This window comes from Plecotus auritus, assembly GCF_963455305.1.
Source record: "Plecotus auritus genome assembly, chromosome: 2".
Taxonomy (NCBI): Eukaryota; Metazoa; Chordata; class Mammalia; order Chiroptera; family Vespertilionidae; genus Plecotus; species Plecotus auritus.
The window spans coordinates 225,271,723-225,294,675 of NC_137771.1; the positions used below are offsets into that span (position 1 = coordinate 225,271,723).

Sequence of the window (22,953 nt, forward strand, 5' to 3'; positions counted from 1 at the left end):
GGGATCCCCTAGCCTCAAAACACATTACACAATGTGATACACGGCCACATTGGAGCACAAACACTTTTAGAAATAAAATTCGGAAAGATGGTCAGGAAGAGTAGGGGAAAACTGGAGGTTAATGGTGTCCAGTGGAGTTTGTAGGACGTGTTTGGGGAGCACAGGAGGAAAAGGAAATTGAGGGTTCTAGGCAGAGGAAGCAGGGATTGCCAAGGCAGGGAGGAACCTCTAACTACAGTGTGAGTGTGGAAGACAGAATCATCCAGGCAGCGCCCTGGCTGAAAGGCAAGAAGTGCACCTTAGATGCTAGAGAAGAATGGAAAGATTTCGGGCCTGGGTCGCACCTGTATTTTAGATAGGTCTCTGGGGGCAGTTTCTGGACAATCCCTCAGTGTTGCAGGCAAGACTGGAGGCGGGTGGGAGCCACAGTCACAGTCCCTTTCAGATACAGCAGTTAAGGAAGGTCAGATTTCATATCCTAGAAAGAGAGACGGGGTGTTCCACATTTCTGGCTTAGGCACAAGGTGGGTGGTGATCCCATCAACCAAAGGCAGAGAATAAAGAAAGAAACATCCAGACAGCATCCTGGCTAAAAGGCGAGGAGTGCATCCTTAGATGCTAAAGAACTGAAAGGTTTCGAGTAGGGGTCCCTGGGTCACATTTGCCTGGGTGGGAGGGCTGAAGAGCATGAGGGACAGGGGTGCTGCGGGAGAGTGTTGGGGAATAGACAGTAGCTTTGGCCGTGTTGGTTTAGAACATCCACTGAGCATCTGGGTGGGGCTGTCCAGTGAGGGAGCCAGAGTTCAATGGGAGGTCAGAGCTGGATAAATGAATGCGAAGTCATCATCCACTGGTGGAAATCAGGGGTACTGTGGAGAATGAGGCTGCTTGAACAAAGGACACAGAGAAGGCGAACACAGCCCCGGGGCTGTTGTAGACGGAATCGTGTCTGTGTGTGGTGGACCTCGAGGTCTCTGGGGCAGTGGAGGTTGATAAGGGGAAGAGACCAGCCTGATGTAAATTCTTTTCTCGGCATAAACGTCAGTTCTGCCAATTGCATCACCCATGGGTTGGACTTGACAATCTCTAAAACACTCCTTTCCACATTTAATATGCTCCCATTTCAGACCTCTTCCCAGTGCTGTAAGCCCAGCAAATGTACTTTGGAGGAAACTCTTGGCTGTAAAAAAGGAGGAGAATCTGCCTCGGATTGAGAATGAAATGTCAATGCCTTATGGGGACACGTGCCAGGCACTTGCGAACCTCAACTTCCCGATAATGAGGGAAGGACATACGGAGTTTGAAGACACCCCATAGAATGACTAAACGACTCACCCAGAAACATATGTCATGATTTCCACCATAAGTTATGATATAGATGAGTCAAACAGAGAGCGAAATTTAGGATTTTTAAAGGCCCCCCTACCCCATCCATGTCTGTGGTTTCTGTTTAACTCCAGGGAAGAGAAATGTGCCGATCTCAGTGGTGTCTGATTTCTCAGGACTAGGCTATCCAACACACCTGAATAGAACTAAATGCATTGCCTGGCCGGCATAACTCAGTGGTTGAGGGTTGACCTATGAACCAGGAGGTCATGTTTTGTTTGATTCCTGGTCAGGGCACATGCCTGGGGTTGCAAGCTCCATTCCCAGTGGGAGGCCTACAGGAGGCAGCTGATCAATGATTCCCTCTCCCTTCCTCTCTGAAATCAATAAAAATATTTTAAAAACATAGCTGCAAGGACCACCCAGCAGAAGACTGGGGTTCAAAAGGTGGCAGGGTCCTAGGTCACCAGAGGCAAAGTGTGGCCACCAGAGGACAGGCAGACTGGGCAGGGCTTTAAACGGATGGGATGGAAGGGACCTGGGAGCCTGTGGTTTCGGGAGTCTCACCATTGGGGCCATCGAGGAGGGCCAAGCTGAGCCGGTCAGTGACCCAGAGTGAGGACTATGGGGCACGGAGCCAGAGAATGGGGGTGAGGGGCAGGTCACAGAGCAGGACACAGGAGAAAGGGAACCACAGCAGGGCTGGGAGGGGGAGTGGAGAATCCAGGGCGGAGCAGGCAGAGACAGGACAAGTCCCAGAGGTCAAGGATGAGGTCCGCTGAGCTCTCACCATGGAGTTGCTTCTATGCATGAATTCTCACGAGCCACTGGGTCCACCTGTCTTGAGGAAGTCTGTGCGCTCCTGTGGACCCGCGTGGCTGACAGGCTCCTTGCTCCCGCCTTGTTTGTCTCTGCTACACGGCACTCTTAGCCTCCCCAACAGCGGCTACTTCTCTGCATCTCGATATAAACTACGTGGCGGGCAGGATGTGGATGACGGGTCCTTAGCTCCTTCTGTTCTCCATGATTAGTTTAAGTAAGAGATGGTGGTGCCCTGATTTCACTGCTATGAATGCAGGGCTTGTGAAAATCAAGCATTGACTTGTGATGTTCACTGTCATTTCTTGACACTCAAAGCAGACTCTTTAGTTAGGGCAGTGGTCGGCAAACTTATTAGTCAACAGAGCCCAATATCAACAGTAAAATGATTGAAATTTCTTTTGAGAGCCAAATTTTTTAAACTTAAACTTCTTCTAACGCCACTTCTTCAAAATAGACTCACCCAGGCCGTGGTATTTTGTGGAAGAGCCACACTCAAGGGGCCAAAGAGCCACATGTGGCTCGCGAGCCGCAGTTTGCTGACCACTGAGTTAGGGAATAGTAACACCAGACCGTGAATAATGAGGTTGGTAGCTGTCCTTCTATACTCAAGCTGTGACACGTCACTCAGGTGCTGGCCAGGCAGCTGTGGTGTGCTCAGCACTACGCTATGGCCGTGGGCAAAGATAGCTGCCTCCTTTGGCTTCTCAGACATCGTTATTGATGCCACGGGGGCTGGGGCACCACACTAGGAAGCTGAGTGCCGGCGATGTACAGACTAGCTGGGACAGAATGCCTGGTTGTCCATAAAAAGGGTCAGAGAGAGAAAAAGGACAAGATAAAATAGCAAGATCCCACTTTTTTACTATCACTTTGGCAAAGAGTCGGGGAGGGGAGATGTAGTAATGCCATTGGCAAGTGACAGGAATGCAAAGAAACAAACACTTATATACATTATCAGACCTGAACTTTGTGGGGACAATTGTCAGAATTCTTAATAGTCAGTCAGACCTTTTGGCCAAGCCATATCTAGCCCTAAGATTTATTATCCCCTAAAGCAGTGGTTCTCAACCTTTCTAATGCCGTGACCCTTTAATACAGTTCCTCATGTTGTGGTGACACCCAACCATAAAGTTATTTTCGTTGCTACTTCATAACTGTAATTTTGCTACTGTTATGAATCGTAATGTAAATATCTGTGTTTTCTGATGGTCTTAGGCTCTACAGCAGCGGTTCTCAACCTGTGGGGTCGGGACCCACAGGTTGAGAACCGCTAGCAGGGTCGCAAGTGCAACAAGATGTGAGCTCAAGGATGCTTCATCACAGCCTTGTGTAAAACAGTGAAAAACTATATGCAAATAAACTGGAACTTGGTTAAGGAAATTGTGGGATAACCCATGACAGATGCTTCGCAGTCATTTAAACAATGCTGATGCATTCTAACAGTATTGCCATAGAAAGATGGAGGGTGGGGTATTAAGTGAAAAAGCAACTTACAACATTGTGTGCAGAATATGCATATTTATATTTATAGAACTGGGATCACGTTGCCCTGTCTGTACATATTCACAGGTATTGAAATGAAAACAGAAATGTGTTCACCAAATGATAATAGTGGTTTCCTCTGCAGGTGGTATTATGCGATGACTATAATTTATCATTTTTTCAATATCTTCTGTGTTTTTAAATACTGGGCATGCATTCGTTTCAAATCAGAAAAGGAATAATGCTTCAAAAAAGTAAAATAATAGTGGCCAATATTTCACCTGCGATCCATGTCAGGAAGCCCAGGAAATGAAAGAAGCATGAAGACAGTGAAGGGAACTGTTTAGTAGAGATGACCATCATTCTTAATCTCGCCTCTGTGACTTCTTCACTGGGGCAGGCTCCATTTCTGCACGCATCCTTGGCCCTCACACTCAGTGGGCTGCCACCTCTATCCCAGTTGAAACAAAATGTTTGTAACCCAAAATAGATAAAAGTTTATAAACTCATCCAAAGTGATAGCTTTTGCCCTAGCTGGTTTGGCTCAGTGGATAGAGCTTCAGCCTGCGGATTGAGAGGTCCCAGGTTCGATTCCAGTCAGGGCACATGCCTGGGTTGCAGGCTTGATCCCCAATGGGGGAGGTGCAGGAGGCAGCCAAACAATGATTCTCTCTCATCATTGATGTTTCTATCTCTCTTTCCCTCTCCCTTCCTCTCTGAAATCAATAAAGATTTTTTTTTTTAAAAAGTGACGACTTTTAAAAAATATTTCAGGAAGTCCAAAAGGTAAGACAAAGAAAATTGTATAAAATCTATTTAGCTGTTATGGAAAAAAAAGAAACCAAATGACTACAAAAATACCAGCTCCAAAAATACCAAAAAGCTACCACAGGAGAAAATGGAGAGCAAAGGACTGGCATATGGATGTCAGAACTCCAGTGTCAGAGAGAGAGGTTCCGGAAGCCGGCCGTGCATCACCAATTATATTTATCCAAGATCACTGCGACTGAAACGTACTTCCAACAGCAGAGCACGTTCTTTAATGTCCCCCAAATCTCTTCTCTGTGGCTAACTGATCGTATAACTGTAGTATGGGATTGTTTTCATTCCTTTCATCATTGGCGAGCACATTTTAACGTAGGAAAAGGAGGGAGAGAGACAGACCCATTGTGTTCATGCGTATCCGAGACGTGTTTCCTACATGGTTGTCTTTTCTTCTCCCCTCCAGGAAAAGCACAAAGACGCACCTGCAGCAATGGCCAAGCTGACAGAATCCATGAGTGAGTAACTTGGAATTTATTCTTGATTTCTGGTTTTGCATGGGAAACCGCAAACTCACACAAACCACATCCCCTTGTGACGATCTGACTTGCCTTTCACTGTTGCGACAGCCAAGGTCTGTTTGACACACATCGCCTCGTGTCGATGGTACGCGATGCATTATTCAGAAACCCATCTTGCATGGGGTCAAGTTCTGCGCTGAAGTGGTTACTGAATGAATGAATGAATCAAAATGGATTTTTTTTGCAGCACTGCATTGGGGCTCAAGACCCAGAGTTATTTAAACCTGACCTTTGGCAGGGTTAGACCAGGTCAGCTGAAGTTTTATGGGCAGATATTGCGTCGGCTGGAGAATGGAAAGAGAGGAAACGATGGTTTATTTATGATCACTAAACCTCTCAGGTGGTGTTTCAAAACTTCAAAGAGAACTATTAAAAATGGAGTGCTTCAGGTGTAAGTAGCTTGGAATGATTTAGCTTTGGTGTGGATCAGTGCTATCATTCTCTAAGCTCTTAAGCCAAATAAATACAATACATATTTTTTAAGAAGAAAGAAGAATTAAAATAAATCCTCCCACAACATGAGAAATGCAATTCTATATGTTGAAGTTTAACTATTAAAGACCATGTGATGCCCTAACCAGTTTGGCTCCGGGGATAGTGTCTGCCTATGGACTGAAGGGTCATGGGTTCGATTCCAGTCAAGGGCATGTACCTTGGTTGCAGGCCCATTCCCTGGCCCAAGTCAGAGTGTGTGTGGGAGGTAACCAATATATGTGTCTCTCTCACATGGATGTCTGTCTCTCTCTTTCTGTCTCTCCCTCTCCCTTCCACTCTCTCTAAAAATTAATGCAAAAAATATCCTCGGGTGAGGATTAATAACAAAAAAAGACCATGTGGCTATGAAATAAGCAGACAGTGCAGACTATTTCTGTTTGAAAATAAACACTGTCCCTGGTGCTAGATTTCATCTCTAAAGTTTCAAGGGAAGCTTGCAAACACTTCTCCATTATCATTAGGGCCATGAACACCTTATTCAAGTTGGCCTGCAAAAGTCACTGTTAATCTTGCCACATTTAACGGGGCACCTGCTTCCTCTCCTACCACTCCTCAGTTCATGGAACTATTAAAATACAAGTGTCCTTTTGTAGCTGGTCAATGAGCCCTTATCCCCAAAGGTCCGCCCCGCACCTAGAAAAGATCATGTTAAGAAGTTCTTCACACTGCATGTCTTTCATTCCTCACCCCAAACCCCTGCCAGTTTCATAGGGTCTTGAACACACACTAATTCCACCATTTACACAGTGACTGGAAGGGCCTGGTGAAGACCAACTTCCCGCGGTATTCACCGCCTCTCTTCCACTCTCTCTTCTGTATCACCCCCTGCCCTCTCTGCTCCACCCTTCTTTCTACCAGAAACACGTGCAAAGGATTTGCCACGACGTTTAAAGACCCCCAGATTGGTTCTCTGGAGGGGAAAGGACCCTAAAGCTCTTCTCCTGCCTGAATGAAATGCGTAGTGAGGTTACCTATACCACTGCAAAGCTGACGAGCCTGTGTTGTCAAAATATGGAGGGGGACCGCGGACAGCACCAACTAATTCACAGTGTTAGCACTTCAGCAGACTCAGTTCTAATCTCCAAGTCCAAGGACCAACACAAAAGACCCACAGAGCCTCTGAATGCTGGAAAGATGGCTAGCTTGGAGCCCGGTGTCACTGGCAGTGCAGGGAGTTTTGAGTGTGTAAGGGGGTCAAGCTAGTGTAGCCCAGGAGTTGTGATGCTGGGTTCACAATGAGGCTCGTGTTAGAAACTCAGTGAATGTTAGCTTTAACCCGCCCAACTACACTGTGAAACGTTGAAGGCACTCTAAGGGATCTGCTGGGATCTTCAGTAACAGTACATTAATTTTTATATCTCTGTTGGATCCAAATGCATTTAAATGAGAGCCCCTCATTGGACTGCTGGTTGGTTGGCTTAGGTCTCAGGTTTGCCTCTGCAATGACTGTAATGACTGATCTATAAATCCATTGGCTTAAGGGAATTCTGTCAAAACTGAATTCCAAAGCCTTGGGTAGATGAAAGGGTACAGTCGTTCTTCTAAGTTGCTTTGTCTTTATGAGAAAAAATCACACAGCCCTGGCCGGTTTGGCTCAGTGGATAGAGTGTTGGCCCACACGAAGACCGAAGGATCCTAGGTTTGATTTAGGTCAAGGGTATGCATCTCGGTTGCAGGCTTGATCACCAACACTGGTCCGAGTGCGTGTGGGAGGCAACCCATTGATGTATCTCTCTCACATCAATGATGTTTCTCTCTCTGTCTCTCCCCATCCCTTCCAGGACCTCTAAAAATCAATGAAAACATATCCTCAGATGAGGATTAACAAACAAACAAAAAAGAAAAAAAATCACACAGATGTGTTCAATACACAAGGAAATTCAAAATTTGAGAACAGACCTTGGAATTCTACTTAACATCCCAGTTCACTGATCCTTATAAAGATAGAAAACATTATAAAATACATAAGACATGCTCTAACTCTTTTAGGCTCACGCTATAAGAGTTCATCAGGCAGTCAGTACTGATAAATATTTCATCAAAGTTAAACTCATGAATAATGTTATATACAGCTCCACATTTATTCAACATAGGAAATCTACAAGGAAATAAATACATAGTTATGTAGGGGAAACCTGCCAGTAGACCAGTCAAAGGATTAACATACAATTGCCACACACTGAATTTGATGGGAACGTAAAGCCCAAGGCCACCAGAGGAAAGGGACATAAACAGAACCACAAATGCCCAGGACACAGTGCACAGAATGGCTTTCTCGAGCCAGGAAACACTTTGCTTGTTCAACTGCGGAACAGAAGCCATCTGGTTCCTAGAACATCTCCATGTTTAACCAGAACTGGGGGGAGAGCCCGAGTCTTCCATCACCATAGGGATGGACTGCTGTGGATGGCTGGGCAAGGCCGGGAATGGGGTGGGTGACCTCTTCATCTGCTAGAACAGTAACGGGAAACGTTCCTTTCTCTCATGTGCCATTAATCAACTTTAGTCATTTTTTTAAAAGGTAAACAAGCCCAGTTGGTGTGGCTCAGTGGTTGAGCATCAACCTATGAACCAGAAGGTCATGGTTTGATTCCCAGCCAGGGCACACGCCTGGGTTGCGGGCTCAATCCCCAGTATAGGGCATGCAGGAGACAGCCCATCAATCATTCTCTCTCATCATTGATGTTTCTATTTCTCTCCCCCTCTCCTTTCCTCTCTGAAATCAATAAAAGTATATTTTAAAAAAATAAAAGGGCAAACAAGGGACATAAATATTAACAAGTTTTTAAATGTTTCATTAAAATCAAGTTTAATAAATATTTTTATGTTGCATTGTTGACATGAAGAGGGGGCCTGATAAGGAAGAAAACCCACAGAGAAAAATAGAAAAACAGATGTGGAGGGAGAAATAGAGAGACAGCAAAATTACACATGACAAAAGAACACAGAAAAAACATACATGTGAAAAGGACCCAGAGAGGAGCTGTGAAGGAGGAAAGAGGCAACTCATAGGAGCCAAGAGCAGCCGGCGGCAAGGGAGGGAGCGGGAGGGGTGTGACTGGGACGCCCAGGGGGTCCTCAGTGAGCCGCTACTCACTCTCTGTGGCCTTCCAACCTTCCAAAGGCCACTGATGTCTTACCACTGCCCTTTGACATTTTAACCTCGGTTTGCATCTTGGAAATGGATATTTTCACATGTAGACTTGCTCCAAATAGTGCAGCCGAAACCCCCAGATTGGAGGAGATTGCTGTGAATGTGCGGTCAGTGACCAGCACTTTCTTACCCAGCCGCTAACCACAGTGAAGCCGACAGCTCGTAAAGACCCCAGCCCTGCCTCTATAGGCAGACAGGGACCCTGCCAAGGACACCAGTCCTGCTCCGTGCTGTCATCAGCGGTGACATGGAGCGGGCAGGTCTGTCCCGGGTGCTGAGAGCTAAGTCAGGCGGTGACGATCAGAGGTGTCCAGAGGCATGCAATCAGCCTGGAATCATGTCTGCAGGTTCTTACATAAACTTCAGTAATAATTTGCTGCGTGGTCATGGCCGGCTGATGTATCTCCCCCACACCCCGAGCTCCTGGGAACATGTCAGCTCCAGCAAAGGAGGTCTCACCACGTGGGTGCATTGGCAATGTGGGTTTTAATCACATACCTGGTCTTGTGCGTGGCAGCAGGTGAGTGGGACTGGGAGGGAGGCTTGGCTGCCATGCCTTCCCCAGACTGCAGGGCCCCTTGCCTTTGAATGCCCTGACCCCGTGTTCTGCTGGCCCTCCTGGAGCCCCACTTCCACTCCTGTCTGCATCAGTCACGTGTCTGCAGTGTGGTGGCTGCCTGAGCCACATGAATTTCCTGAGGCCTCCGCGGGAGGATGGGGGTTCGTGGAAAGCTTTATTGATGATGAAAAATGCCGAGGGTCCCATCTCTGCCAGGGACAAAGTCCAGCCGTGTCCTCGGCGGGGCCAGAATGAAGGCCCTGCCCGCAGTGGCTGCTCCCTGTGAAAGCACAGGCCAGCCCAGCGTCTGGCCGGCTCAGCGTGTGCTCCCAGCTGCAGCCCATTGCCTGCGGGGTCCTCATGGCCATGGCCATGCGGCCGTTTAAGGCCACGGGGCTATGGAGAGGGAACAGGTGAGCGCTCAGGCGAGTGTGGGTCCTGGAGCAAGAGAGAGCAAGAGCAAGAGCAAGAGCAAGCAAGAGAGAGGGAGCTCTTGGGGATTTTAACTTTCCAAGATTTCACACGCTTCTGATGGGGCCCGCCGCCCGGCCAATCTAGTGTTCCCCAGGCTAGCCTGACAGGCCAGCACTTCCCCACATCACCCTGACTTCACTGCGCATGTGCCCCTCTCCCCCGTCTCCCCGAAGCAGTCCAATACGGGATGGGGAAGGGAGGGGCAATCCCCCTGAGCATCGTGTGTGTGAGCTTCCCAGGGGACCAGGCCCGCAGTGGCTGGCTTCCCTTTGCTTCTTCCCTTTGTTGATATTAATAACTAGCTAATTGCACCGATTACAGCAGTGGCTCTTCCCTTACCCGGAAGTTCCGCCGTGTGCTTCCGGAACGGGTTCTGGAAGCCCAGCCTGGAGGCAGGTTCTCTCGCTCTCCCAGGACCCTGGTGTCCCATCCCTCCGTCACCCGCCCACTCACACTCACACCACTCACCAGACTGGCTCCGTCCTCTCTACTCTGGCTGACACAGTCTCCTCTGTGTGTTCCTTCCTGGGGTCCTGTGCCCAGGATGAGGGCAGGGAGGCACCAGAGTGGGTGCCGAGAGGGGCCACCTTGCCGGAGCCCCAGGATGCAGATCTATGCAGACAACCGTATTTGACCTTGGTCCCCACACAATCTATCGTTTCAGTCCCACCGTTAGGCAGACAAGCACCCTTTGATCAGAAGCAGGAGAGGGCAGGAGGGGCTCCCGGCTGAGCTCCTCTGAAAAGCAGATACTTTCTCCACCATCAGGCATGTGCTGACCTTCCTGGAAAGCATCTTTCAGGTTCAAGGACACTTGCTCCTGGTTGAGAGTATGAGTATGTTCGGTTGGAATCGGAGATCCCAGCTCTGAGGTCAGAGGCCCTGAAACGGACTGTAATCCTCGTGCAATTTAATGGCCCGAGCCACGTCTCCATGGAAGCGAACATCCTCTCTTCTCCCCCTCCATGTCCCTCCAGGTGCTTCTGTCACCCCCCTCTGCTGTCCCCTGCGCTCACTGCCAAAGTCCCTCACCCTATGGCCAGCTCCGAAGAACTCAATCTCCTCCCCTGCCAACTTGGGATCCAACATGCAGTTTAAGGGATTTTACTGGTAGAAACACACAACCATGTTCAGAACGGCACTACAGTAAGTAAATCTCAGCCTAGGGTTTCTGGCATTTGTACAGGTTATTACTGGTCTTGGAGCAAATAGGAATGAGACAAGGTCTGTTTTCTCAAACTCATTCCCCTTCCTTCTAAGGTCTTGGCCATCACCTGGACCCTCACCTCCTGATGAATGCCCCTGACATGGTTGGTGAGAAGCTCATTTCTGACACCCACACCTCCTCCCTGGCACCAGGAAGGGCTGCATCGGGGTTTCTGAGCTCGGGCACCATGGACATTGGGAACTGGGCAAGTCTTCCCTGTGGACTTGCGTGGTTGCGTTGCAGGATTTTTTAAGGGAGCCTTGACCTCAGCTCACCTTTGTGACAACCAAAGGTCTTCAGGCATTCCTAAGTGTGCCCTGTCGGGAGGCTGGGACCACTGCTCTAGATAACGCCAGGCAGGAGAAGGAAGGCTGAGCAGACACCAATCCTCTTCCTCTGCAGCCGTGGTGGGAGGTGCCAATGGGTGGCAACCCCACCCCAGGCTTCTATCTCCAATATCTGTCCATCTGCCGCTCTGCCTCCATTAGCTTAGTGCAGGAACAGTTCACCTGAACCTATCCTGGAGGCCACCTGGCCGCCTGATTTTGGAGACAACCAAGCCATGGGTGTTTCTGTTTTACTGATGATGCAATGGAAAGATGAAGCCATTTTTCCAATGTGATGATGTTTAAGAGGAAACTCGGAAATACCCAGCAGTTCTTGGGACTGGCAGAAATAGGGAGGTGGGGAGTGGGTGGAGAGAGGAGGCGGAGACCCCGTTTCTTCCAGAAGCCAGTAGGAGGGTCATTCTTTCCACAACAGCAGTTTTTAGGACCTGCCCCTCGGCTCGCTCAATAGTAATGTTTCTCGCTCACTTTGCCTTTTCGAGCCACTGGTGCGGTGAAGCCCACGTGTGGGTCAGCCACGTCCTCTCGGACCCAATCTCAAGGGCACAGGTGCCATTGACACTTTACTGAAGTGTCTCCCTCTCTCCTTCAGGGTCATAGGCACTTGGGTCCTCCCTCATTTCCCCCCTTTTGTAGAAAGTAATCACACACAATGCAGACATTCAATGCATGAGTTACATGATCCCCGCCCAGCTTGGCAGGTCAGAGGCAATGCCTTAAATCAGGCTGCCCCACCATCACTGGGGCTATGAGCTTCCCAACATCTGTCTGTCTCCAACCCCACACGTCCCCATGCTCCTGGGGCCCTCTGCCATGCCAGGGGGTGCTCAGGTGACACCCAGGACTATGGAGGAGCCACGGCTCTTTCTCAAGGAGCCAGCTCTCCACGCTGGGGGCCCAGGCCCATAGGGACGGGAAGCACGCCCAGTGCCACTTGCCTTTGCTCTGGCCCAAAGCAAAGAAGTAAACAAACACATTTCAAACTCTCTTGCCTCCCACTTCCTCCATGCGCCTTCCCTGCCTTCCTCCAACTGCCACCCGGCTCACTGCCCTCCCCTCCCTCCTTCCACGGGCTGCTGCCTGCCTCCCAGAGCCTGCTCCACCCTCCACCACCTGCCACCCTGTCAGGATGGTCCCCTCCAGGCCTTGGGAACAACAGGTGTCATAGAGGAAGACAGGGGGTGAGAGGACATGTCCCCAGGGCTGGGGAAGGCCCGGTGCTGGCTGGGGGGCCGGCACTTAGGGTCTCCAGCTTTATTCTGCGCCCTCAGCTTGCAGCAAGTAGGGTCCCCTGCCTGGAGGGATGGCGGTGAGACAGGCCAGAGCGTAGGAGACAGATGGCCAATGGGGCAAGCACGTGTGGCCAGCCCAGGGCAGGGGAACACGTCCGTGTGCGTGTTTAGGAAGCACCGAGCCTGAGAGAACACAGTGGGGCTGTGAGGGAGCAGATGGTGGAGGGAGAGCAGGGAACACGGGATTCTGAGGCTCCCACTCCGGAGCTCAGCCACAGGCGGGAGGGCCGCCCACACCCCACACAGCGAGCTCTAGGCCTGCGCCCCTGTGGACCCCGGGGGGAGGGTGCTCCTTGCCCGGTGCAGCACCCTCTGCCTCAGTTACATGCCCGAGAGCACCTCCCTCCAGGGCATTAGCATCACCCGGCTTCCCTGGCACAGGGCACTGTGCCCTCCCGCTCCCTCCCAGAGGCAGGTGTGTGAGCTGTGGCAGCGGCTCCGGGCCTCCCAGAGTGCAGGGAGGGGAAGCACGCAAGGGGGGCCCTGGGGGGAGGTTAAAATCGGGCAGAGGTAGGTGTCACCTGGTGGGAGGAAGTCGCCTCCCAGACTTCCCGGAGCTGTGGCTTCGCGCACGGAGGGGGGCGTTCAGCAGGGAAAACAGCGCGACCTACATTTCTTGTGTTTTCTGCTTTGATGTAATCTCCCTCACAAGATATTAAATTTCAGGCTCAAAGGCGTTACAAGGGGGAGGCATCTCGGAGTTTAAATATTGACTCAGAGAACAGTGCTGCAGCCCACAAGTGCATTCACGAAGGTTTCTGCGCAGTTAGCACAACAGCCATGGCGCAGTGAGGCAGCCTTACCTGCCCCTCGGGGTGATCTGTGGAAGCACAGAGCCCCTCTGATGCCGCCCAGCCACCCCCCCAAGCTGGAGCCTGCATGCAAATGACTTTACCCTCTTGTCTGAGTCTCTGCATCTGAGCATAGCAGCTCCCTGGCAGGGTTTGAATAATGTACGCACAGCTCATGCATAGGTACCTACACGCTAACAGGTGTGTTTATGTGTGTAAATAATTGCATTTTCATATGGCTATGCAGGAATAAGCTAATAGGTACATTGAAGGCTAACATATGTGTATTGAATATATATATTCTATATTGAAAGCTAATATATAATCACCAGAGGCCCAGTGCATGAAAATTCATGCACTCGAGGGGGTCCCTCACCCCAGCCTGTGCCCTCTTGCAGTCCTGGACCCCAGGGGATCTGGCCTAAGCTGGCAGTCAGACATCCCTCTGGCAGCCTGGGAGCCCTCGGGGGATGTCTGATTGACGGCTTAGACCCACTCACAGCCATCAGCCCAGCTTGTGGCTGAGTGGAGCGCTCCCTGTGGGAGTGCACTGACCACCAGGGGGCAGCTCCTGCATTGAGCGTCTGCCCCCTGGTGGTCAGTGCCCATCATAGCAACTGGTCATTCCCAATGTTAGGGTCAATTTGCATATTACCCTTTTATTATATAGGATGATAACCTAACACTTTTTGACGTGAGAGGCAGCAAGCAGTTATTTGAGATCAGAGAATAGCTGTGCGGGAGGCACTGATTCAGGCAGAAGCCGAAACTGTTCTGATGAGGAGACAGAAGCGACGGGCGCTTATGGGAAAGGGAAGGGACATTGACATCCACAGAAGGAGGGCATTGCTATCGGTGCAGGTGACGTAACAGAGTGACGCTAACTCTCAGTGATGTTTTCAGTCTTCAGTCTGGTGGTCCGCATGTCTGCTTTCTTGTTATCCTTGCAAACAGTTCTTTGGGGCACGGGGTTGCGTGGGCCCAGCACAAAGGTGGGTTTGCCCTGTGCTAACACTCCAGGGCTTGGGCCATAAGACGTGCCAGGCCGTCCTCCTGACATGGCAGCTCCAGCTCCATTGCAAAGGGCTCCATTTCCTTTTTTTTTTTTTTTTTTTTAAATAAATCTTTATTCAGATTATTACAATTATTTCTCCTTTTTCACCCCATAGCTCCCCTCCACCCCTTTCCCACCCCACCTTCTGCCCTTACCTCCCCCCCACTGTCCTCATCCATAGGTGTATGATTTTTGTCCATTCTCTTCATGAACCCCCCCATACCCCTTTCCCCCTGAGAATTATCAGCCCACTCCCTTTCTATGCCCCTGATTCTATTATATTCACCAGATTATTCTGCTCCTCAGGTTTTTAATTCACTTGATTTTTAGGTTGGCTTGTTGATAGATATGTATTTGTTGTTCATAATTTTTTCTCTTTACTTTTTTCTTCTTCCTCTTCTTTAAGAATACCTTTCAGCATTTCATATAGTACTGGTTTGGTGGTGATGAACTCCTTCAGCTTTTTCTTATCTGTGAAGCTCTTTATCTGACCTTCAATTCTGAATGATAGCTTTGCTGGGTAGAGTAATCTTGGTTGTAGGTTCTTGCTATTCATCACATTGAAAATTTCTTGCCACTCCCGTCTGGCCTGCATAGTTTCTGTTGAGAAGTCAGCTGACAGTCGTATGGGTGCTCCCTTGTAGGTAATTAACTGTTTTTCTCTTGCTGCTTTTAATATTCTCTCTTTGTCTTTTGCTCTTGGCATTTTAATTATGATGTGTCTTGGTGTGGTCCTCTTTGGATTCCTTTTGTTTGGGGTTCTGTGGGCTTCCTGGACTTGTAAGTCTATTTCTTTCACCAGGTGGGGGAAGTTTTCGGTCATTATTTCTTCAAATAGGTTTTCAGTATCTTGCTCTCTCTCTTCTTCTGGCACCCCCATAATTCTGATGTTGGTACGCTTGAAGTTGTCCCAGAGTCTTCTTACATTATCTTCAACTTTTTGGATTTTTTTTTTTGCTTTTTGCTTTTTCGTTTGAGTGTTTTTTGCTTCTTTGTATTTCAATTCTTTGACTTGATTCTTGTGTTCCTCTATTCTGTTTCTGGGTCTCTGTATAATATTTTTTATTTCAGTCAGTGTATGTTTAATTTCTAGTTGGTCCTTTTTCGTATCTTCGAGGGTCTCGTTATATTTATCGGCCTTTTCTAGGATATTCTTAATATCTTACATGCATGTAAGCCATTTAGCATAGCCACATTCCCCTATCATGTACTCAAAACTCAGATATAAAACCACATTTCCGGTTGCTCCTAACTTCCACTTGCCTAAGGAAAGTGTTCAAATGATGCAGCTGTTTGACCATATACATTCTAACCCTGTGACAGTAAAGCTCATCGCTCAGCATTTCCCGTGTATTAGCTGTGTGTCTGCCTTTTGCTGAATGAAGTGGAGGATAGAGACTCTGTGTGGAGTAGACCCTCCTAGTTGACTAACCAGACCCCGCTGGGCAGAATCTTCCTATGACCAGATACAATCCATTTAGGGAACTGGCAAGGAAGAAAGCACTCGGCGTGCATCCCTAACACAGTAGGCCTAATATTTGGTAAGTGGAGGACTGAAAACAGAGATTTGGCTTAAAAATAATTACCCTCTGAATTGCTTAATGAGTACGGGTTTCCTTTTGAGGTAATAAATATGTTTTAGAATTACTAGTAGACAAGGGTGGCGGTTATACAACATATTGGGAACATATTAAATACCACTGCATCGTTCACTTTTTATGTTCTGTGAATTTAACCTCAATTTTTAAAAATTATTACTTTCATTATGATGTCCCGAGGACAGAACAAATGTAGTCACAAAACTATGCAACAGTGGTCCGCTACCTGAAAAGCTGAAAAGTTTATAACCCAATAAATCACTGTCTACCAGGAGCCTTTACTCTAACCAACTATTTGAGAAAACGTAAGTACTTCCAGAAAAGTCCATTGGCCCTTTCAACCTTCTACATTATCATATTCACTTCGGAGTCTGGGTTGCTCGAAGCCTTTCCCGTGAATACGGAGTCCTCAGAACGGAAAGACGGTGGCATCCTTGATTTCCTAGGCACCGCAGCTCCTTTGCTAAGAGAAAAATCTCACTTTGTTGAGAAGACACTTATGGGAAAGGGAAGGGGCGATGGTTAACCAGGAGTAAACCACTGGTTCGTTAGTTGGCCCAAGATGGGGGGAAAGAAAGGAAAAGCAAGAAGCCAGCTTGAAGTACAAGCCTCCAAATTTCTGTGTTGAGGGAACAATATTTTACATGCAAGTCAGGGTGGAGAGGAGTGGAGAAAAGAATAAAAATGATTAGAACTGCAACTTGGAGGGTGGGCAGAGCTCACGTGTCCTATATGTTGATGTCGTTTGGCAGAAGTCAGGACACATAGCCAGGGAAAGGCTGTACACTTAACAACAGAGCTGGGAGGGACATGAGACATTTGACAACGATGCGCCCTGAGCAGCCTGCACTCGAGACGGGGGCAGTAAGAGCAGACGCTGTACGTGACTTGTCTTGTCGTTATATGGGCTTGTGGTAGCGTGGAGACTACATCCGTGTATTGGGTGTGTGTGCCTTTTGCAGAGTAGAGTGGAGGCTAGAGACTCTGCATGGAGTAGGACCTCCTGGCTGGCTCCGGTCTTTGTCCTGGGTCCGGGCACAGAGCTTCAAGCCCCGTGGAGTTTCCTGAGTGACCAGCGTCTGTGCTCTGTTCTGAGGTGATGCACGTGGCCTCCAGGAAGCTACAGGATGGGAGCTGGTCGCCGGAACTACCATGCCTGACCTCTGTGGGGAGGGTGGGGCTGGAGGTTGAGTCCAGTCCTGTGGCCAGTGATTTAATGAATCATCCCAGATAAAGAAGCCCCAGTGAAACTGGGCAGGAAGCTCAGTGGAGCTTCCGGTGGATGAGCCGTTGACGTCCCTGAAGCCACAGGCAGAGGGCACGAAGCTCTGTGCCCCCTCCCGACCCTCCCTTATGTGTATCTTTATAATAAAACGGCTCACCAGTATAGCACTTCCTTGAATTCTGTGAGTCATTCTAGCAAATTATTCAACCTGAAAGGGTCATGGGAACCTCAACTTTATATGGTCAGAAATAGAGACCAGCGGTGCAGGTGGCTGGGGACCCCGAGGGGGCCCCCGGTGTCTGCAGCAGGGGCAGGGTTGTGGAGAACTGCGCCCTTCCCCTGTGGGTCTGGAGCATTGCCAGGGGGTGCCGTCAGCATTGCCCTGCAGCACACCCCGTGAGGGTGGAAACAGATGCTATGGATACATTTCCATTTCTCCCTCACCAGGCAATGAGTAACACCCTGAACCAGGTGAGATTCTGACAGTTTAACTTCGGGAGCCAAAACAGGGAAACCTCCTTCAGCACTTAACTATGCAATTGTTTTTATTCGGAATGATGATAGCTGGTATATTCCAAGGGCTGTCCTTGTGGCTTATCTTTTTTCCAAGCAGGAGAAATATCACCTCTGTTCACAGGAAATCAGAACTGTAGGTGGGTTTTTTCAGTCTGTCTTTCCTCTCATCAAGCTTTTCAGGTTTTTCTGGTGGGAAAATTACTTGGAATTCAATTAATGACTTCTTGGTGCCTTAGCTTTCCTGACAGCCAAACATCACACATAAATGCACCAATTTTTGGCATTTTGAAAGGCGTACCTGCATCCTCTTAGGAGCCTGTACTTACATCAGAATCAGCCGCATAACAATATAACAAAAGGCCAAATCTTAAGAAAGAGACTGACAGATTTACTAAAAAAGAATAACCACCTAATTGTATAAGTGGTGTGTGATTTGAGAGGGAGTATGGTTCTTTTTCTTTAAATATGTAATTTCCTTTCAGATGTGTCAAATGGAGTTTCAGTTTCCAAACACTCTCAAACAGTGATCTCTTGCCATGTTCACTAATATTAATAAGGAACGATGGGGTGTTCAGACGTCAGGAGTGAAGGAGTCTAAGATGCAACAGAAGGGCAACCTTAGGTTTTGAGGCAATGACATTCTGATTTCAATTCTAAAATCGCAGCCAACATAGCACAATTTGTTCTCAAGTGACCTGATCCTACATCTTATTTTCCTAGCGCTTTCCAGGCAAAATGGTCAATCAGACTGAAAGAGATTTGGCATATTTCCCTATTTGCTGCCCCAAAACTCTAAACAACAAAAGAAACTATAAACAAAGAGTAAGACAGTAACCACTGAAGGCGAATGTCCAGTTGGTCCAGTGTGGGTGAGGCCCAATAAATTGGAAAACTGTCCAAAGATCCAGACAGTGACAGTGACAGTGAAGGTGCTGTCATAGTAACGGAGGGGCACAGTATCACCTTATGAGAAACACCTGTGACCTCACGGTTTTTAGCTCATGAAATACCTGCTTTGTCCCACCTGTCAATATGTGTAAGTTTATAAAAAAACGTAAGTCTAATATCTAACTGTTCATGCCTTTTGCTATAAGTATTTACAACTATTTGCTCCCTGTCCAAGCTGCAAAAAGATTTAATATGTATTGTCGAGAGCCTTGGTACCCATCCCCTAATGGAGAAAAGGTACAAGAGAGTGAGATTTTTTTAAAAAATCAGACTGTTGCCCTGGTCGGTGTGGCTAAGTTGGTTGAGCGTTGTCCCGTGCACTGAAAGGTTGCCAGTCCACTCCTGGTCAGGGCACATGATGGGTTTTGGGCTGGATCCCCACTAGGAGGCGTGCAGGAGGCAGTCGATTGCTGTTTCACTCTGACATCAATGTTTCTCTCTCTCAACTCCCTTCCGCTCTCTCTAAAAATCTTTAAAATTAAAAAAAATTTAAATCTGACTACTCCTCTTAAAATTACCTCCATTTCTCAGTGGATTGAAAATACACGGTGACCAAAGAACAGGAGAAAACGCATGCTGAGCACGCAGGAGACCTAGAAGCAACTGGGTTGGCAGAGGGGCGTTCTATTGTGATGTGTTGTCTTCCAATGTGCTATTCAGGTTCCTATAGAGACTTTTAACAGCAAACCCACTACACGCTGCTTGGCAAACAAAACGCGCACCCAGTAACCCTTCCACAGGGTGCAAACATGGGACTGGCACCATGCGGATGCCGCTGGGAGTTAGGGGGCCCCAGGAAGGGACATGGCGCTCTAAGCTGCTCGATGCTGTTTGGTTGGCTTATCAGACCCCACCCACCGTGCAGACGATGCGCTCCACTCTGCAGAAGCCACAGGGACCCAGAGGCTGGTTTCCATGGAGACGGTTAGCAGCGTTGCTGGTATACCCTACAGAAGGGAGAGAAACTCCCACACGCGCGTGCACACACACACAGTCATATACACACTCAAACACACACACGCTCGCACCCATGCACACTTTTCAGTTAGACAAATTGGTGTAACTGCTATATGTGTGTGTATATGCGTATTTAATCTTGACAGTTCTATGAAGTTGGTGGTCACAGACTTTTAGATAAGGAAACTGAGGCACGGACAGGTAAAATAACTTGCCCAAAGCCACACAGCTAGGGGACTGGGATCTGAACTCACGCCACAGGCTCCCGAGAAGCCAGGATGGAGGACCTGAAAGGATGTCAAAAGCAAACAAAGACCCCTGCTCCCCAGTCTGGGCTCTGCGTGCCCTTCAGAGAAGTGCCCGACACAGCCAGGGGTTCTGTGTGCTCCACCAGACGCCCACCTTTACCCAGGCCCACCTAAGCCCTGTCATCACTCCCTCCCCATCCGCCCGGGCTCAACCTGATGGGGAGCAGAATGGATGCTCAGCAGCTGTGTTGGCCAACCTGGGGCTGCTCTGCCCCCTGTCCTGGCAAAGCCGATTGGACCAGACCTTTCCCTGGAGCGCCTGCTTCCCACGAGCTCCCCTGGAGGACCCACTCACCAGAGCCCTGCTCTGGACTCTCAGCCCGGTCCGCTGCCCCCTACGGCTTGTGGGGCTGGCGAAGGCAAGATCCGTGGTCACATCGCATGGAGCCAGCCAGCCTCGAGGGACTGTCACCTTCGTTTCTTTAGTGGCCGAGGAAGAGGCCCTCCGCTGAACTCTCAGCTCTGGTGCCAGGTTGAATGGCTTAGCTGGACCCACGGAGATCAGGGGGGCCTGCTTGCTCACCACTCCCAGCTCCCAGGGGCGCCCAGGGCAGGGACTCCCCAGCTCAGCCGAAGGGGGGTGCCGGGCCACGGGGATCCCTCTGCTGCCAGTGACCAGCCCTGCTAGGATGTCATCAGAAAGTTTTGTACGGCCAAAGCATTTCTATTCATAATTCAGAAGTTGATTGCACGTTCTTTCCAATTTCACGGGCCGTGTCCCTTCAGTGGCTCAGCTGTCCCCGTGTGTGAGGCGGTCCCCACCTCTCCACCTGGGCCACGTCAATAGCCCGGTCACTTCATTGCTCGCGGCGTTGGCAGTGTTGCAGCTTATCCTTCGGGGACCTCTTTCTGTTTGCACAGTGTTTCAGCAGTATTGTCTCTTGGCCAGTTTCCCGTCTCCCCTGGGTTTCGTTGCGTAATTGCCTCTCAGCCCTCCCCAGAGGCTGTTGCGCGTTAACCACGAAGCCGCTCCCTGAGAGTCTGAGGTTGGGAGGATGCTCTGGCAGCATCCGCAAGCTGGGACCCCCCCCCCCCGAAAGATCACGTCAGTTCAATGCTTAGTTATCATGTCAGTTTCAAAGCACATTTCACTGGTTAGGAAACAAAACAAACACAAATATGGAAAACGAAGGACAAGCTCCTGCAGATGAGTAGAAACAAGGCAACCCCCCCACCACCACCACCACCAATAGAAAAATTGTCCAAAGATACAAAGAGATCATTCACAAAAGAGGAACCACAAATTTGAGCGAGGGTCAATAGACCTGTGAGAAGAAGATCAATATGAAAAGTAATAAAACAGAGGCAAAGGAAATCACCACTATCACCTCCTCCTTTGCTCTAGGGGCCAAGATTCTGAAGTGAGGCGACGCCAGGTGGGAGGAAGTGGGGAGAACAGGTGCTTGTCACTGCCTGCTCCTTGACAGGTGGATGATCTCGAGTCTGGGAGACAGCCTGGCAATGTGGCTCACACCTGTCTCGCTGTCTCCTGCCGACGCTTTATCCTGAAGCTACAATTGGACAAGTGCACAGGGAAGCAGACATGGGGGTGTTCATCTCAAAGCTGCTTGTGATAATGAAAAAGGGAAACAGACCAGATTTGTATCATTGAAAGATGATTTGTGCCCGGCTGGCATGGTTCAGTGGTTGAGCGTTGACCTATGAACCAGGAAGTCATGGTTTGATTCCCGGGCAGAGCATATGCCCAAGTTGGGAGCTCAGTCCCTAACGTGGGGCATGCAGGAGGCAGCCAATCAATGATTCTCTCTCATCATGGATGTTTCTTTCTCTCCCTCTCCCTTCCCCTCTGAAATCAATCAAAATATACTTTAAAAAAAAAAAGATGATTTGTGATGTAGTTATTCGATGGAATGGCATGACACCTTTCTAAGGGTGAGATATACTCATGAACACAGTCTGTGGAAATATCTGCACCTGAAACAGCTGAGTGAAATGTATTGTGTGTAGTCTGATCCTACTAGGGAAAAATTGTTTGCATTTGCATGGGTGCGTATGCGCCCAACCTCACCTGCATAGGCATCACCCACAAAGAGAGACCTGAATACACTAAACAGTTTATTCTTGTATTATTATATACTAGAGGCACAGTGCATGAAATTTGTGCACTCGGGGGGCAGGAGTGGGGGAGTCCTTCAGCCCGGCCTGTGCCCTCTCGCAGTCCGGGAGCCCTCGGGGGATGTCTGACTGACGGCTTAGGCCCACTCCCCATGGGCTCTAAGTCACACAGAGCCTGTGTACCTGTGTACCTGCCTTTCCTATCCCAAGGATCATGTGCCCTCTTCATCTGCGTGCTCTCACCTTCAACATCAGTCAACAAGTGCGTGCAGAGATCTTAGCTCTTGAAAGCTCATCTTTCTGTTCTGACATCTTGGATCTCTAAGGCATGAGGGAGGGTGACATTACTCAATCTGATTTTTAACACAAGGATAAGTCACTGCATTGTTTAGGGATTAGCTGCTATCTATTTAAAAGTGCACACAAGGCCAGACATAATCTCCTAAAATGAATGATTTGTGTATTTCTGGGCCAGAGCACTGGGAAAGCTTAGTAAGATTGCATTCAAGTATCAACAGTCCATCTTGGAGTTGTTATTCTTGCTCATGATCTCTGCTTAAGGCAGACTGTGATCCTTTCGCTCCATGTTCAGAATAACCTGGCTAAGCTAACCTGATAACCCCTGACCGAAATCATCAGCCCAGCTGAGGTCACACACAGAGTTATATCAACGCTCTCCACAAAAGGCACCCATGCCCTGCAGTAGCTCAGCTCCACAGATTCCAGGAGACACACCGTTAAAATGTATTCTGAGGACATCTCACTACCTCGTTGCTGTTTGTTATTTAATTCATAAGAGAATCCATGCATTTCACACTAATCTTATTATGTAGCAAATGTGTGACCACTTAGAACTCTACAGAGAAAGATTTTGGCAGAAGGGAGAGTCACAAATCTCCCTAAGAGGCCGCCAGCATCCCAGGACACAGCCTCCGCTGTAGCCCTTTGCGCCTGGCTAGTTCCCACTCACCACTGCCTG

General features: G+C 48.9%; 1 protein-coding gene across 1 annotated transcript in view; it reads left to right on the plus strand.

Moving 5' to 3' along the window:
* Positions 1–22,953, plus strand: part of KCNJ6 (potassium inwardly rectifying channel subfamily J member 6) — a 180,251-nt gene that overhangs the window by 63,540 nt on the left and 93,758 nt on the right. The window contains exon 2 of the mRNA XM_080651881.1: positions 4,859–4,910. Coding sequence (XP_080508007.1) covers positions 4,886–4,910 — 25 coding nt within the window. The 5' untranslated portion in view covers positions 4,859–4,885. The remainder of the gene's footprint in view (positions 1–4,858; positions 4,911–22,953) is intronic.